The sequence below is a fragment of the Macaca fascicularis genome, chromosome 13 (assembly GCF_037993035.2).
Source record: "Macaca fascicularis isolate 582-1 chromosome 13, T2T-MFA8v1.1".
NCBI lineage: Eukaryota > Metazoa > Chordata > Mammalia > Primates > Cercopithecidae > Macaca > Macaca fascicularis.
Genome location: NC_088387.1, coordinates 17,100,707 through 17,117,845, shown reverse-complemented (window position 1 = coordinate 17,117,845; position 17,139 = coordinate 17,100,707). Strand labels below are relative to the sequence as shown.

The 17,139-nt window shown below is 43.7% G+C and overlaps 2 protein-coding genes across 15 annotated transcripts in view; one reads left to right on the top strand and one right to left on the bottom strand.

The window, feature by feature from the left end:
* Nucleotides 1-1,666: 1,666 nt before the first annotated feature.
* On the bottom strand, nt 1,667-6,259 carry SOWAHC (sosondowah ankyrin repeat domain family member C). The gene has a single exon (XM_005575237.4). The coding sequence runs from the start codon at nt 6,164-6,166 to the stop codon at nt 4,571-4,573; it is 1,596 nt and encodes a 531-aa protein (XP_005575294.2). The 5' UTR covers nt 6,167-6,259; the 3' UTR covers nt 1,667-4,570.
* A 513-nt stretch (nt 6,260-6,772) lies between these two features.
* SEPTIN10 (septin 10) overlaps nt 6,773-17,139 on the top strand; it is a 70,034-nt gene continuing 59,667 nt past the window's right edge. For 13 of the 14 annotated variants that reach the window (XM_015433379.4, XM_015433376.4, XM_005575244.5 and 10 more), the window contains exon 1: nt 6,773-6,871. In XM_015433379.4, the coding sequence (XP_015288865.1) occupies nt 6,842-6,871 (30 nt within the window). In that variant the 5' untranslated portion in view covers nt 6,773-6,841. Of the gene's footprint in view, nt 6,872-9,564; nt 9,681-17,139 lie in introns of those variants that run through there. The other variant, XM_045368872.3, reaches the window with a different exon arrangement.

Genomic DNA, 17,139 nt, shown 5'->3' with positions numbered 1-17,139 from the left:
GCAATCTCGGCTCACTGCAACCTCTGCCTCCCTGGTACAAGTGATTCTCCTGCCTCAGCCTCCCAAGTAGCTGGGATTACAGGTATGTACCACCATGCTCGGCTAATTTTTGTATTTTTAGTAGAGACGGGGTTTTGCCATGTTGGCCAGGCTGGTCTTGAACTCCTGACCTCAGGCGATGCTCCCACCTCGGCCTCCCAAAGTGCTGAGATTACATGCATGAGCCACCATGTACAGCAAAACTTTCTTATAAGCAAATTTACTCCTGAAAATCTGTTAAGTCGCTCATGAAGTACAATTCTAATACAGTTGATTTTATCTTCAGGATTGGAATAACTTGCTGTTCTTTTGGCTGAGCTGCAGATGAACTGGTAGGCTGGCATTTAAGAGCCATGTTACATAAAAAATAACTTTATTTGCATAGCATGAACGCATGTTATTGAATCATCCATATTATGTAACATTATAAAATATTTAATGTTTTCCATTAAAAGACCCTTACTGAGTACCTTCAACTTTGCCAGGTACTGTGCAAGGGTGGGAACATTTGTCACACATTCCTTACCAATGCATCGATGTGGAAAAATAGGCTATTAGTTAACAGAATAGGAAAGCTACTTACTGAGGTGAAACTGACATTTAAAGAGATCGAGAAAAAAAGTATAGTGCTCTTCAGGGAAAAAGCAGGTAGTTATGTGAACCATATGACTTCCCTATCTTGAGAAACAAGTTCCTGTAGAGTCATCTTCCAACCCTCTAATATTCAGTGATTTATGAAGACTTGGGTCATCATTGAAGGAATGCTGGTTTACAGCAAATTCCAAGTATTTACTACTGGAATTAATCATGTAAGAAACTCCAAATAATGCTACTTACTTAGCAAAATAAAAATAATTTTTACTAGGAAAATTTCAAAAATATCTCTAAGTCAACTGGTTAATACTTTTCAGACACGTACTTCTAAGGAAAGAAGTTATTCAAGAAAAAGAAACTACTTATCTAGTCTTTCACTTATCCTGAAAAATATTTTATGGGTTGTCATAAAACAACAAAAACTCCAGCAGCCATAATAGTGGGATCTCCTGGAGAGAGCAATAGTGGGCGATTACACCAAGGAGTACCACATCCCTTTGCCATTCAACAGAGTTGAATTTTGCTAAAAATACAGATCACAGGCAGCCTTGATGAGGAAATTAACTCTCAATGCTTGACAGAGGTTGAAAAATGAAAAACAGTATTCCTACACCTGTCTTGAAGTCAGCCCTGGGTAGGGAGGGTTTATGGCGGATGGTGTGTGCAAAACCTATACAGCTTTTTTTTAGGTAGTGGTGGAGGTATTACCTTCTCTCCTAGTTGATTCCTCCATCACTGGTGCCAAACTACAGCTGTTTTGCTAAAAATGTGGCAATTCAACGTGCAGAAAAGGTAACGTTGTGGGAAAGCACTGACTCTTAAGATCTTACTTACAGCTTTTTACTGTGTGACCCTGAACAACCATTAACCTTTATTTTCTTATCTGTAAGTCAAGAACATATGGCCCACAATCTTAAGGGATAGGAAAAGGGTCAAATAAATTGAAACTTCAAAAAGCATTTTGTGAACTGTAAAACACAGTATATGTAAAAAGTCTAAAGGACGACAGAAACTTAAACAATTCAGAGAAAAATTCTACTGTGAACATTTTATTTTGACAAAACAAACTTTACAGATTTTACAATCTCCCAAATTTCACTTATTTAAAAAAAGGAGAGACAAGGCAACCTAGACTCCAAGATTTCAGGCATGAAAAAACTAGTACCAGATATTCAAGTTATATATGCGAACTGCATTTTACATACCATGAAAGTGAAATGTGACAAATACTCACTAGTTTCAAGTGTACCTTATAAGAAACACATGGACATACTTGGGTTTTTTAACCACATGGTCTCATATCAATAAACATCTAAGTATCTGACATACATTTTTCCATTAAAGGTAGGCGCAACTCTATGAATGTCAAATTATAATCTTGCTTTTTATAATCTTGACTGGAAACTGAAAAATAAGAGGAATGTAGAGTTAAGTAGCCAAAAATGCTACTTACTGCACAAACAAGCACATCATGAAAAGAAATGCTAGTAGTTCCCCTCAGGAATGGGTTTTTGAAAATTTAAAATATTATTTTATCAGAAAAGTTAAAGCCTTTGGGGGAAAACCACAGTAAATGACATATTGACTCAATCTCTAAAGCCCTAGCAAATTATAGATTTTGTGCAATTAGTGACCAACATATACATTTAAGAGATAATACTGACTGTTCACCAGAACCTTCTGATGGTTCTGAAACATCTACTCTTTAGAGTTATTTCAGCTTTACATGTCTATGAAATTTAAGATTCCTCAATGGGACGTCATCGCTTATTCCGCACTAGATACAGGCAATATGTATAGATTTAGCACAACTGACTACTTCTCACCTTCCAGGAGCCTATTTTTATTTATACAAAATTAGATTGGTTTTTCACCCACGTGTATGCATAAGTGCTTCTCAAATTTACACAGTTCATATCTAAAATCCCACAACAAAAGGCAAACGAATGGATAATAGTTTAGATATTTCATATTTTCATTCATCTTTTTTTTTTTTTTTTTTTGAGACAGAGTCTCCGCTGCCCAGGCTGGAGTGCAGTGGCATGATCTTGGCTCACTGCAACCTTCGCCTCTCAGGTTTAAGTGATTCTCATGCCTCAGCCTCCTAAGTAGCTAGGACTATAGGAACGCACCACCACACCCAGCTAATTTTTGTATTTTTAGAAGAGACACGTTTTTACCATGTTGGCCAGGCTGGTTTCAAACTCCTGGCCTCAAGTGATCCACCTACCTCGGCCTTCCAAAATGCTGGGATCACAGGCGTGAGCCACTATGCCCGGCCTTTCATCCATCTTTAAACAAATTCAATGAGCATCTAGAGACAGACGTGACAAAAGTGTTACAAATTTCTGTGCATTTTCTATGAATTGCTTTGTGCAGTTCACACATGGGTTCATTCACCCTGCAGGCTGTGAACTTCCTTATCCTGTAGTCTGTAGGTACTTAGGTTTCAGCAATTACGTGACCCAAAAGACTAAAGGAGAAGGACTTGTTTAAATTAGTCCCTCTCAAAAATTGTTTCCAATTTTATGACAAACAGATTTCATATGCTTGTGGGTTAAATTTTAAAGTAATTATGAAGCCATTTACTCTAACATAAACGAATGAAATGTAATTAAGAACCACACTTAAGTCCTTAATTTTAATGAATGGTATTTTTCATTTATATACAAAGGAATTTAATAGCCAGCAGCATTTAAATATAGAAATAGTCCCATCTCTTCTCTATTCCCTTTTATAAAGTGCCATTTTAACTGGGTAGATTTACTACCCAGATTTTCAGTAACTACAGGATAGGTATCTAATTGTCAAGAAAAGGTTGGAAAATTAAGTTTAGCATTTTAAACATTTATAAAACATTGCTACAAGTCATAGAGACTACCAATGTAGTAAAATAAAAAGTGTACCTTACGTGAGGATCATTACGTTGGTTTAATAATTACTTCACAGAAACATGGGCTCATGAGCCAATTTGTGCTAATTATTTAAACCAGAAACAGTTTCTGTAGGTAATTCAGCTCTAAGCACCATTAAACAGGGTTATGCCAAGTAGAACAATGGTTATATGATCCTCAGAATAAACACCCCAGCAAATGCAAACTTTTAGAATAGTAACACAAGTTAGTGAGAATCCGAAGGAGAGGCAACATTTTATTTAAAACTATCATAGGCTGCTAAGTGCCCTCTTTAAATAAAATTTTGTGTAGTTATTAATGTACCTTAACACTGGTGTACCTTAATAGTGGTGTTAGAGATAGCTGGAAACCATACTACAGAAGTGAATGTTGCCTGTTTCTTTTGTTCAGTGATTAAAACTGAAATTGCTTTTACAAAAATAATTTAACTGCTACTTACAATACACATAAAATACCAAGAGGATTCCCATTTATTCACATTATTACCTAATTAGTATTTTTGCATTTCAACTTTGATCTGACCTTCAGTAGTACCTTAAAATGCAAATGCAATTAGTAAAAAATGGGGCAGCCTGTCGTTTTCACACTCAGAAATACTACCAGTTTCATTACAATTTGCATTTTTTTGTTGCTCTTGAAAGAGTAACCCCTTATAAAATCAGATACATAAAAAGTGCACTATTCCTTACTTTGCAGACATCCAGGAATGGTTAAAGCAAAGGAACTCTCATTCATTCATTCTGTTCCCCCAATTTAGATACATTTCTAGTCTCCAGAAATGGGCTCCAGGGCAGGGAAGTGGAGGGCAGAAAAGAGGCACAGGTCAAGGTATGATGAATCTCTTAAAAAGAAATCCACTTTCCCCAGAAGGCTAACCTGAAGGGAACTCCGCCCCATCCATTCCAGTCCCTCAAGTAAGAATGCATAATTTAGCTTGTCCTTCTGGTCTCATTTCCTTACAACACCTAGTATTCAATTTCCTAAGACAAATAACCCTTAGCATTTTCTAAAAGAAATAATTTTTACCCAAATACATTGGACTTTGGTCTCAATCTGAAGGAAGACGAGTGGCCTTTAACAGACCGTTCCTCCTCCACTTCCTCCTCCCCGCCACCCTCCAGTGGCTGTTCTGGGTCCCTGAAAGAGGGTGTGGTGTGGACAATCTGGGTTCTGAAGCGGATTTTGTTGAGTCTGGGTTTTATACGTCCACTAGAGCTGCCAGAGGCTTTGCGCCCTGGATCCTTGGCTTTGCCTCCGACCCACCCCTCAGCCAAGTGGTGATGTTGGTGATGGTGATGGTAGTGATGGTCTCCTCCATCATCTAGGACGTGTGAGAGTTTGTAGGTGATGAGATGCGAGGGAAGCACCTTTGAAAGCCTCCAGCGCCCACCGCTGCTACCCGCGGCGCTTTCCCCGTCACCCTCGTCCAGGGCTCCCACCAGGTTCTTGATCTCCTCAGCGATGCTCTGACTCAGGTACTGGGAGGCCTTTTTCCCACTGTAGTCCCTGATGTCCACATCGGCGTCGTAGGCCCCTACCAGCAGCTTCACGACCTCCACGTGCCCGTGCATGGCCGCCAAGTGCAGGGCGGTGTAACCCCCGCTCGTCCTGGCGTTGATGTTCACCGGCAGCTGGTGTTTGTTGGCGAAGTTGACTAGCATGGCCAGAAGCTCCTGCCTTCCGTGCTTGGCGGCCCAATGCAGGCAAGTGAAGCCGGTAATGAAGTCCCGCTTGACCAGCAGGCCGGGCTCGCAGGTGAGCAAGCCCTCCAGGCTGTCCCACTTGCCATCGGAGGCAGAGAGCATCCAGGCGTGCTCCAGGGGGTCTAGCGTCACTGAGCCTCCGCCGCTGCTCTCCTCCTCCGCGGACGACGAGGCCACCGATGCGCTGTCTGAGTCGCCACCGCCTCTGCCGCGTCCTCCCCCGGAGGAGCTGCCCGGGCTGCTGCCTCCGGGACACACGCTCCTCTTCAGCTGCGGGGAACTGCCCATCACCAGGTCGCGGAAGTTCTGGCGGGCCGGCCTCTGTGCGGTGGCCCCCCCAAGGGAGCTGCTCCTGTCCGCCTCCTCGCAGCCATGGGGCGGGGGTTCCAGGTCCTCACTGGGTCCCGGGGCCGGAGTCCGGGGCAGGGGCTGCACTTCGCGCCGCGAGTTCTTCCTGCGAGCCCCGGCGCTCAGGGGCGGCCCGTGAGCGGCGGCGTGGGGCTCTCCCTCGCCCAGCTCGCGGCCCTGTCCAGGGAGCGCCTCCGGGGCCGCTGCGTCGGGGAGCCGATCGCGCACCCCGGGCCCGGCCGGGCAGTCGGGGGCCTCGGGCTCGGCGGTCACCTGGATTCGCGGCGGGTCCCCGGAGGGCTCGGACGGCCCCTCACAGAACCTCTTCTTGAGGTGCACGTACTTGGCGCCGTCGGCGGGATCGACGCGCACCGTGGCCACGGCGTTCACCAGCTCCTTGAAGTGCGCGCGGGCGCGGGCGCGCTGCTCGGGTTCGCCGCCCAGTGCGCCCCTGAAGTGCTGCACCAGCTCGGCATGGAGGGCCCGGCCCCCGCGCTCCGCCAGGAAGCGCAGCACCGCCTCGGGGCCCAGCACCGCCTCGGGGCCCCACTCTGCCGACCCCTCCATCCTAGACCGCGCTGCTCCCCCGCCAGCGGGCGGCTCAGCGCGGTCCCATCGCGGCGGGCTCCCAGCGGCCGTCTCCCGACGACGGCGGAGTCTGGCGGGCTCAGCGTGCTGCCAGCCTAGGCGTCACAGGCCGGAGAACTCGGCCACCGCCTCACTGGGCCGCGCCCGGGGGGACACGCCCCCCGCATCCCCGCCCCGCGCCCACGACAACAGGCCACGCCCACTTCCGCTCCCCGCTGTATCAGCCACACCCACCTAGGGCGGCCTTGCCTCAGGGCCCGCCCACTTCCGGCCTCGCGTGGGCCGCAATCACTGTTCCGCAGTTCCCGCCTGCATTCTTCGCGCCCTCTTCCTGGAGTCCCGGCTCTCCTTCAGCCCGCCCCAACACTGACACTCAGTCCTCAGTCGTCGAGGGCAGCTCCCGCGAGGGGCTCGTTTGGCGAACTCAAAACGCTCAGCGCGCACCACAGGGCGTCCGCCCCGACCCCGCCCCCCGTCCACCGTCCCCGGAGGCCTCCAGCTCGGCCCCGCCCCTGTCCCTTCCCTGTGGCGGAGCCGCTTCGCCTCGCGCCCCGCCCGTTACTGCAGCGCTCCCGCCTTCCCGCCGCCGTTGTCGGGACCAGCCGCTCGGGGCCGGGCTGATACAGCCGCTTCACCGCGCCCCTCCCCGCGACCATGGCCTCCTCCGAGGTGGCGCGGCACCTGGTGAGTCCCGCCGACGCCGGGGCCCCAGCCCCGAGCTCCTCGGCCCCCGCGGGACTTCCCGGACCGCGACCCCGGCCCGCTGGCCCCCTGGTCCGGCCCGGGATTGTGACCCGCGCCCCCTCGGGCCCCGCCCGCCCAGTCCTTCCCGGCTTCCGCGGCGGCCGGGCGCCTGGGGCGGGACAGGAGCCTGGGCGCGGCCGGACCCCGGCTTGCGGGGCACGGGGCGCGGTGCCAGCGTCGGGACGGTGGGGGAGTTCTTCTTGAACGACTTCCCGGTCTTTGCCAAAAGTTAAACCCACAGCGGTGATTGTGGGTCTCTCATGGCTGTAACGGTGTTGAGGGCGGTGTGCGGACTGGTTGAATAGCGGTCATCTTTCACAGCCGTGAGCACTTCCCAGCCTCCCTGCCCCCGGGAGAAAGCCCGGCTTCCCTGGCTTTTCAAAAGCTTTCGCGTTTTACCCAATGGTGTGGTCGTCCAAGTTTTCCTCCGAACCGTTTTTTTTCCCGCCTTGACTCTTTTGTACTCTAAAAGAACGCGTTTGTTCATTGTTTTGAACCTTTCCAGTTACTTTTGTATATTTATTTCGCTTACTAGTAAGCCAGCGGTTTTCAAAGTGTCGTTACAACTATTTTCATGATAGTACCAAGGACCTGTACATCGAGTTTTCCAAAGGCTACATGATATGGAATGATACCACCGTTTGGAGGGCCGATGTCTGTGTATTCTTTTTTTTTTTGAGACGGAGTCTCGCTCTGTCGCCCAGGCTGGAGTGCAGTGGCTGGATCTCAGCTCACTGCAAGCTCCGGTCTGTGTATTCTTAAAAACAAATTCTCCCTTTTAATTTCTGATAGTAAACATTAGTGGTTTTAATCTATGTAAACAAAAGCTCTTTGGAGGCTGGAGACCAAAAAGTTTGAGAACTACTCTCCTAAGCAGCCTCCTACATGAGAAGTTTAAATTGTAGAAAGAGTTCAGATTGTAGGCTGAGAGATTAGAGGATCCGTCCAAAGTGACACCGTTGGTTTGTTTTATAGAACCTGGACAAAGATTTTTCTCCCCGATTCAGCCCAGGTCTCTTTTCATTCTATCGCGTATTTTTAAAAATCTCAAATTTTCTGTTTGGACCCCCCTTGTCTCAGTTGCTGTGTTTGTGCGCATGTGTGAGTGAGGGAGAATTGAGGGGTCCTGGTGAGGAAAATGTGTTTTATAAACTCTTTGATTCGTAGAGTACGTATCCAGACACGCTTGAGCAGAAGGGAGCACTTCATTTAGCTGATGTTAGATTTCTTTTTAATTGTACTTAATTTGCTTTGAGACTAACTTATTTTCGAATTAAACTTTATTTTGCATTAATTGTAGATTCGTATGCAGTTGTAAGAAATAATGCAGTATAGAGAGAACCCTTTACCCAGCTTTCCACAGTAATATCTGGCAAACCCATAGTATGATGTCACAACCAAGATATTGTCATTGATTGCTACGGTGAAGATAAAGGATGTTCCCAGGACCAGGAGGATCCCATAGTGCCTTTTTATAACCACACTCACTTCTTTCCTGCCCTGCCTCCTCCTTAACCCCAGACAATCAGTGTGATTCGTTTTTGTTCCTATAGTTTTGTCATTCCAAGACTTATATAATGGAATCACCCAGTTAGTAACCTTTTGAGGTTGGATTTTTTTTACTCAGCAAAGTTCTGGAGATTCATCCAGGTTGTTGCATGTGTCTGTAGTTTGCTGACGTCGTATTCCATGGTATGATTGTGCCACAGTTTGAAGGACATCTAGGTTGTTTTCAGTTTTTGGCTCTTGGGAATAAAGCTGCTATAAACATTCATGTACAGTAACTCATAATGTAAGCATAAGTCTTCAGTTCTCTGGGATAGATGCCCAGGAATACAATTGTTGGGTCATATGGTAATTGCATGCTTAGTTTTATAAGGAACTGCCAAACTTTCTCAGAATGGCTGTATTATTTTCCATCCCCACCAGAAGAGTAGGAGAGGTCCAGTTTCTGCACATCCTCACCAGCATTTGGTGTTGTCCCTATTTTTAATTTAGCCATTCTTATAGGTGTATGGTGACACCTCATGGTGATTTTAACTTGCATTTCTCACATTGTCACCCAGGCTAGAGTGCTGTGGTGCCAACATGGCTCACTTCAACCTCAGCCTCGACCTCCTGGGCTCAAGCGATCCTCCTGCCTCAGCCACCCCAAGTAGCTAGGACTATAGGTGTGCACCACCACACCCGGCTAATTTTTGTATTTTTTGTAGAGGCAGGGGTGTGACCATGTTGCCCTGGCTGGTCTCAAACTCCTGGGCTCAAGTGATTGTCCCATCTCAGCCTCCCAACATGTTGCCTATTTTCTAGTTTTTTTTTTTTCTGTTGGGTTTAAAGTTTTTCAGGCATACTAAATTCCAGTCCTTTCTCAGATATGTCATCTGCAAATGTTTTCTCTCAGTCTGTAGTTTATCTTTTCATCTTCTAATAGGGTATTTTGCAAAGCAAAATTTTTAAATGTTGTTGAAATTTGTCATTTTTTCCTTTTATGGACTGTGCTTTTGGTGTCAAGTTTAAGAACTCTTTGCCTAACCTTAGATCCCAAAGATTTTCTCGTATTTTTTTCCTAAAAGTTTTATAGTTTATATTTCATATTTATGTTATGACCCATTTTGAGTTAATTTTTCTGTTAGGTGTCAGACTTAAGTTGAGGGCCATTTTTTGGCCTATGGATGTCCAGTTGCTCCAGCACCATTTGTTGAATAGACTCGCTTTCAATTACTGAATTGTTGATGCACTTTTGTCAAAAGTGAGTTGAGCATATTTGTGTGGGTCTATTTCAGTCTGTTTCTGGGTTCTCCATTAGCACACAGTCTTGATTCCTGTAGCTGTGTACATCTGAAATAAGGTAGACTGATTTCTCCCACTTGATTCCCCTCTCCCCCAGATTTTTAGGTACTCTAGTTCTGTGCCTTTTTGTGTAAGTTTTAGAATCATCTTATCTATATTTACAAATAATTTTGCTGGGATTTTGAGAGGAATTACATTAAATGTTTATATCAATTTAGGGAGAATTGATAGCTTTACTGTGTTGAATTTTCTAAATCATGTACACAGTATTTCTCTTCATTTCTCGCTCTCGTTTTTTTGGAGACGGAGTGTTGCTCTGTCACCCAGGCTGGAGTTCAATAGCGTGATCTCAGCTTACTGCAACCTCCACCTCCTGGTTCAAACGATTCTCATACCCCAGCCTCCCGAGTAGCTGGGATTACAGGCATGCGCCACCACACCTGGCTAATTTTTTGTAATTTTAGTAGACACGGGGTTTCTCCATGTTGATCAAGCTGGTCTTGAACTCCCAACCTCAGGTGATCCACCTGTCTCAATCTCCCAAAGTGTTGGGGTTACAGGCATGAGCCACCGTGCCCAGCCCAGACCTTTTATTAGTAGAAGAGGATATTACAACTCAGGGAAGTAGCTGGGCACAGTCGCTCACACCTGTAATCCCAGCACTTTGGGAGACCCAAACAGACGGATCATGAGGTCAAGAGATCAAGACCTCGTGACCTCATGGTGAAACCCCGTCTCTACTAAAAATACAGCAATTAGCTGGGCATGGTTGCGTGCACCTGTAGTCCCAGCTACTCAGGAGGCTGAGGCAGGAGGATCGCTTGAACCTGGGAGGTGGAGGTTGTGGTAAGCCGAGATCGTACTACTGCACTGCAGTCTGGCGACAGAGCGAGACTCTTTCTTAAAAAAAAAAAAAAAAAAAAAAAAAAAAACACCACTTCAGGTAAGTTTAGTGTCTCGCTCAAGGAACCACAGCTAGTGATTGTGAGATTGCTCTGTGTCATATTGTCCCTGCCATTATCTCCACCATGCCCCTTATTAGGGAATTGCATCATTTTATGATTCAGGAGATCCTGACTGTATAATTAGTTATTGCTGACTGAGATAGTGGATCTTGAAACAGTGTTGAGTACAGTCCACTGGCTGCCTTTTCCTCTCTTGAGAAACAGCTGTAATTTTCCACTTCTTCAGTTATCCTTACCTTTTAAGTGGTGTCTAAATCTTTGCAATTCCTGTCCACATTTGTCATTTTCTGTTTTAGCTACAATGCTTCTGAACTTTTTTTCTCATTCCTTCTCAGTTATTCTTCAGTGAGGATAATTTTTGTATCTAAGAGGCTTCTCTCATTTGTTTTACTTTCTGTCTTGAAGTTGTGATTCTTAATTCTTTCCTTTCATGTCTTGTTAATTACCATCTCCGCGCCTTCGGATATTCCCATCTCTTCATCTGGAGATCCTATAATCATTGTAGTATAATGAAAGACTCAGTTCCCATGCTACTTCCTCTGAAGCTTTCCCAGAGAACCCCAGCCCCTGACAGCCAGACTACTTCTCATTTGGCATTTGGTCATATGCTACCTTGCAGTACCTCCTAATTTATGTTTTTGTGTTGTTAACCTTTTGCATCAAGTAAGCTCTGCATTTTTTCGTCCTTAATTAAATGATCTGCCTTCAGGAAGAGCAACCTGTGTTATTCTTTGTATCCTCCATAGCCATACTCATATATCTTTGAGGACAGGTGTTGATTTTTTTTATATGGAAAGTATGTTATCTTGGACAATTTTACTCTTGCTGGATGTTAAATGAATAAATTATAAATGCTTGCAGGCAGCCAGGAGCTGTTTGTTCATCTACATGTATGTTCTAATGAAGCCCCACCTTCCCTAGGCTGTAACACTGATAGTCTCATACTTTTCAGATATTCCCAGACTGATTTTCATTATAACGTCCCAGACTCTGTTTGGATTAATTGATTGATTGATTGATTATATTTTGGTGTGTGGGAAAGAAGGAGAAGGATGCTCTTAAATTTTTATAATCTACTGCAGGATAGATTCCCTCTCTTCAAGAATATGTACAGGACCCTTGTTTTCAACCATATTAATGTAATTTGTCTCTGCTTTAGATTTTGGGCATTCCTAGTATAAAATGCCTGATGCGCAAAGCTTTTGTAATGAGAACTTTAATTCTTACACTTTCTTCTGATTACATCTGGAAGGTTGATTTAGATAATGCTTTATTTAGAAAATTTAATATTTTTCAGGATTTGTATCTACTACTGATTTAAGGATTATGGAGGAGGAATCACGTATCTCATAGTCATAATGACAAAAGTAAAATGTTAAATTCTAATGTTAAACACCGTAAAACAAATAAGATTTAATAGCTTGGGATATAGCACTTATACTTTGTTGGTATTATTTTTAGTAAATAGGCTGCCTGGTCTGTGCCAGGTAGGATGGGGTTCCCAGCTCCTTCATACTAGTTTCAGCCTAACTTCACATAACCAAGGAGCTTATCAAAGATAAGGTGGAAATGTGGCTATTCTCTGATTTCCTTTACGTTCCTCCCTTAAGAATCAGGTCAAGTTTATCCTGCCCTCTGTGTGGTCTGTATTTATGGGGATAGCAAGAAAGTCCTATTGTCTTAGAGTGTCTGTTGCATAGAAAGAGTTCACAAATTGTGAAATATTAGGTAGGGAGTATATTGATGGATACCTTTAATGTTTAGTGAGTGTCCATGAGAAAACTATCCCAGTTTTCTCATAGACAAATAGAAGCTGTGCATGGTGACATTTTCCCTTAGCTGCATATATACTATTTGGCAGGAACATTACCTTGAGCTCTAAGTTAGGCCAGAACTAACTCAAATGATTTTTGAAAATTAAAATGAAAAACTGCTTTTGTTATAAAGGACCTTTAAGAGGAATAGTTGACTAAGGTAATTCTATGTGAATAGATGAGAAATGTTCTCGTTGACAAATTAGTAGCTAGTTCTGCTCACTCTGAATGAGTCACGGCTTCAGAAACAGACATTGAACTTTTCCCCATCTCCAGCATAATCTTCAGTTTTTTTTCCCATTTGCCCTGCATGAAATCTACTTTATAGAAAGTCCTTTTGTCGTCTTATAAAAGTATAGATACCTCCAGGCAGGTTAGTCAGTGGGTGACTTTCCTAATGCCTAGGGAGATCCTGGGAATCAAGGAAGTCAGAGTTTCCCTAGGGGTGAACACAGGTAGGTGGTTTTGATTTAGGGCAAGTTGGGTGAGGAGTCAGGGGAGGGGAGGGCTGCAAAAAGGAAGGTGGGAAAAGACTAAATCTAAACTTTGCCTTTTTCAAGGTTTGTCTAGAACAGTGTTTCTCACCATTTTTTTCATTATTGTCCCCTCAGGAGAAAAATTAAATTTAAATAAAATGTAATTAATAACATTTGATTTTTGTTAAATTAATTCAAGTAATTAAGTTCTCCCTAATGGGAGGAATCCAGTACTAAAGAATATACATTTTTCAGATAAGGTTGAGCTTTGCTGAAGGCCACAGACCATTTATTTATTTATTTATTTTTGTCCTCCCAAGAACCAATTTCTCCTCTCTTTAGGGGGAGAGATAATACAGGTACTGCCCGCATTGAGAATGCATGATCTATAGTTAGCCATCCTAGCAATAGGGCAACATATGTTTTTTCTTCTTAGTCTGCTACTAGATTTGAAAACAGTCTAAGACTAAATACTCTGTACATTATAAGTTAAATGAGGCATTCGAGAACCTACTCAGGACCTTAGAGATGTATTCTTACTCCAAGCAGCTTACTAATATGAATTTTTGGAAAATACAAATTATTTGTGTGATTATGATTTATACTACCTTTAAATAAAGCTTTTTACAAAAGCTCAATATTGAGCTAAATAGTAAAAGAAGAGATGGGCACGTTAGTGGAGAAAATCAGGCTAGACATTTTAGACAGGAAGAATATTCACTGTCTGACACTGTTTATATGCTCAGCCTTAAAATAACATGAGAAGCCTTTCAATTCTTTACTATTCCTGAAAGAAGTAGCTTTGCTGGGCGCAGTGGCTCATGCCTGTAATCCCAGCACTTTGGGAGGCTGAGGTGGGTGGATCACCTCGGGTCAGGAGTTCGAGACCAGCCTGGCCAACATGGTGACACCCTGTCTCTACTAAAAATGCAAAAATTAGCCTGTCGTGGTGGTGCGTGCCTGTTGTCCCAGCTACTCGGGAGGCTGAGGCAGGAGAATCGCTTGAACCTGTGAGACAGAGGTTGCAGTGAGCTGACATCGTGCCACTGCACTCCAGCTTGCGTGACAGAGTGAGACTCCATCTCAAAAAAAAAAAAAAAAAAAGAAATAGCTTTAAAATTTTTAGTGCAATTTTTTTTTTTTTTAATAGAAGGGAACTTTTTAGCTATTTTCAACTTTTAGTGGCCCAGTAATCTCTGAAGATCTTTGCAGGTAATAAAGTAGTTAAGATATATTTTTCTGTGGACTTTGTGGCTATAACTATGTCCATTATGGTAATTGAATGCTACCAGATGCTGAAGTGCATTCACCATGGCAAGTACTTCCCTTGTGTTATCACATTTTATTTTTTATTTTTTGTTTTTTGAGACAGAGTCTCACTTTGTCGCCAGACTGGAGTGCGGTGGTGCAACGTCGGCTTACTGCAACCTCTGCCTCCTGGGTTCAAACGATTCTCCTGCCTCAGCCTCCTGAGTAGCTGGGATTACAGGCATGTGCCACCACACCCAGCTAATTTTTGTAGTTTTAGTAGAGACGGGGTTTCACCATGTTGGCCAGGATAGTCTCAATCTCTTGACTTTGTAATCCACCCTGTTTGGTCTCCTAAAGTGCTGGGATTGCAGGCGTGAGACAGCGCGCCCATCCTGTGTTATCACATTTTATTCTCCCAGCCCATGAGCTGAGTACTGTTATCTCCAGTTTTTTGGATGAGATGCAACTTTCACACATCCTTGCACAAAATGTCTCTTGTTCCTCCATGTTGTCTTTGTACCTCCTTGCCCCAGACCTCATTCCAGGCTTTGGCAGTTCTTAATGATGCAGCATTTTGCATTTGTTGCTACTATAAACAGTTAATTCTAACAGCCTTCTTAACATACATTTATACTGATGTCATGTTAACTCTTCTCCTTTGTGACATGGGTCATTGAGAGAATTTCTAGGGGCTCTCTGTTTTGGTAGAAGATAGGCTGCTTGTCATATAGTAACAGAAATTCTGTTGTATAGAAAAGAATTATAATTTACAGTTTCTATGTAACTCTGAGGACCAAAGAACCTAAGCCAGCATTATAATTTGAACAGTTGGAGAAAATATTTTAATTTTGCTTTGTATTTTCGTATTTTGCTATATATTTTCTTTTTTGTTGATTATGAAATTATACAGATATTATTTAGTTTATCCTCAGATATTCTGATTATTTTAGCTACACTTTGCCATTTACCTACCTTTTAGTCAGAAAATTGTTATACTTTTATGAATTAACTTTGTTATTCAAGTACAATTTATTTATTTATTTATTATTTTTTGAGATGGAGTTTCACTCTTGTGGCTCAGACTAGAGTGCCGTGGTGCGATCTCGGCTCACTTCAACCTCCGTTTCCCAGGTTCAAGCGATTCTCCTGCCTCAGCCTCCTGAGTAGCTGGGATTACAGGCACCCACCACCATGCCCGGCTAATTTTTGTATTTTTAGTAGAGAGAGAGTTTTGCCATGTTGGGCAGGCTGGTCTCAAACTCCTGACCTCAGGTGATCCGCCCGTCTTGGCCTCCCAAAGTGCTGGGATTATAGGCATGAGCCACTGCGCCCGGCCTCAAGTACAATTTATGTACAGTAAATTTACCCTTTTTAGTATAAGGTTCAATGAGTTTTGGTGAAGGCATACAGTTGTGTAACCACCAGCTATTTAAGCTAGTTCCATAACCCCCAAAAATGTCCTTGTGCTGTTGGTAGTCAACCTCTTATCCCACCCTCCTCTGACAACCACTGACCAGTTTTCTGCCTCTATTGTTTTGCCTTCCGCAGTGTCAGTTGTATGGAATTTTCATAGCCTTTGCACTGGCTTCTTTCACTCAATGCCATGCCTTTGAGATTCATGCATGTTTATCACTGAGTCATATTCCATTATATTGATGTGCCGCAATTTAGTCTATTCATCCTTTCTCCATTTAAAGAGCATATGGGCTGTTTCCAGTTTTTGGCAATTATGAATGAGGATACTGTATACCTTTACTTACAGGTTTTTGTGTGAATGTGTTTTTTGTTTTTTTGAGATGGAGTCTCACTCTGTCGCCCAGGCTGGAGTGCAGTGGCATGATTTCAGCTCACTGCAACTTCCGCCTCCTGGGTTCAAGTGATTCTCCTGCCTCAGCCTCCCGAGTAGCTGGGATTAGAGGTGTGGGCCACCATGCCCGGCTGATTTATGTGTTTTTAGTAGAGACAGGGTTTCACCATGTTGGCCAGGCTGGTCTCGAACTCCTGACCTCCAGTTGATGCACCTGCCTTGGCCTCCCAAAGTGCTGAGATTATAGGCATGAGCCACCACACCCAGCTGAATGTAAATTTTCATTTCACTTTGGTCAGTGTCTAGGAGTAGGATTGCTGAGTGGTATAGTAAGTATGAGTTTAACTTAATAAGAAACTGTCATACTGTTTACAAGTTGTTTGTACCATTTTGTATTCCTACTAGTGATGAATGAGAGTGTGTTGCTCTGCATCCTTGCCAGTACTTTATATTGTCAGTTTTTTGGGGTTTTTTTGTTTGTTTGTCAGTCATTCTGATAGGTATGTAGTGATATCTCACTGTGGTTTTAGTTTGCATTTCCCTAATGACTGTCATGTGCTTATTGGCCATCTGTACATCCTTGGTCAAGTGTTCCGTCTTTTCCCAATTTTCAATTGGGTTAGTGTCTAAATATTGAGTTGTACAAGTTTAAAAATATATATACATATATATATTTATTGTATAAGTCCTTTATGAGACAGATGAGTTACAGCTGTTTTATCTCAGTCTGTATCTTGTCTTTCTTGTTTTTTCAGTCCCTTTTTTCTTTTGAGACAGGGTCTCCCTCTATCTCCCAGGCTGAAGTGAGGGCAGGGGGGCATGATCATGGCTCACTGTAGCCTCGACTGTCTCAACTTGGCTGATCCCCTTGCCTCAGTCTTTTGAATAGCTGGGACTATAGGTATGCGTCACCACACCTAGGTAATTTTTTAAATTTTTTGTAGAGACGGGGTTTCACCATGTTGCCCAGCTGGTCTTGAACTCCTGAACTCAAGCCATCCACCTGTTTGGGCCTCCCAAAGTGCTGGGATGACAGTTGTGAGCCACCGTGCCCAGCTCAGTCTCTTTAACTACATCTTTTGAAGAGCAGAATTTTTTTATTTAA

Coding starts and splice junctions, on each gene's coding strand:
- SOWAHC (XM_005575237.4), bottom strand. CDS start 6,166: ATGGAGGGGTCGGCAGAGTGGGGCCCCGAGGCGGTGCTGGGCCCCGAG.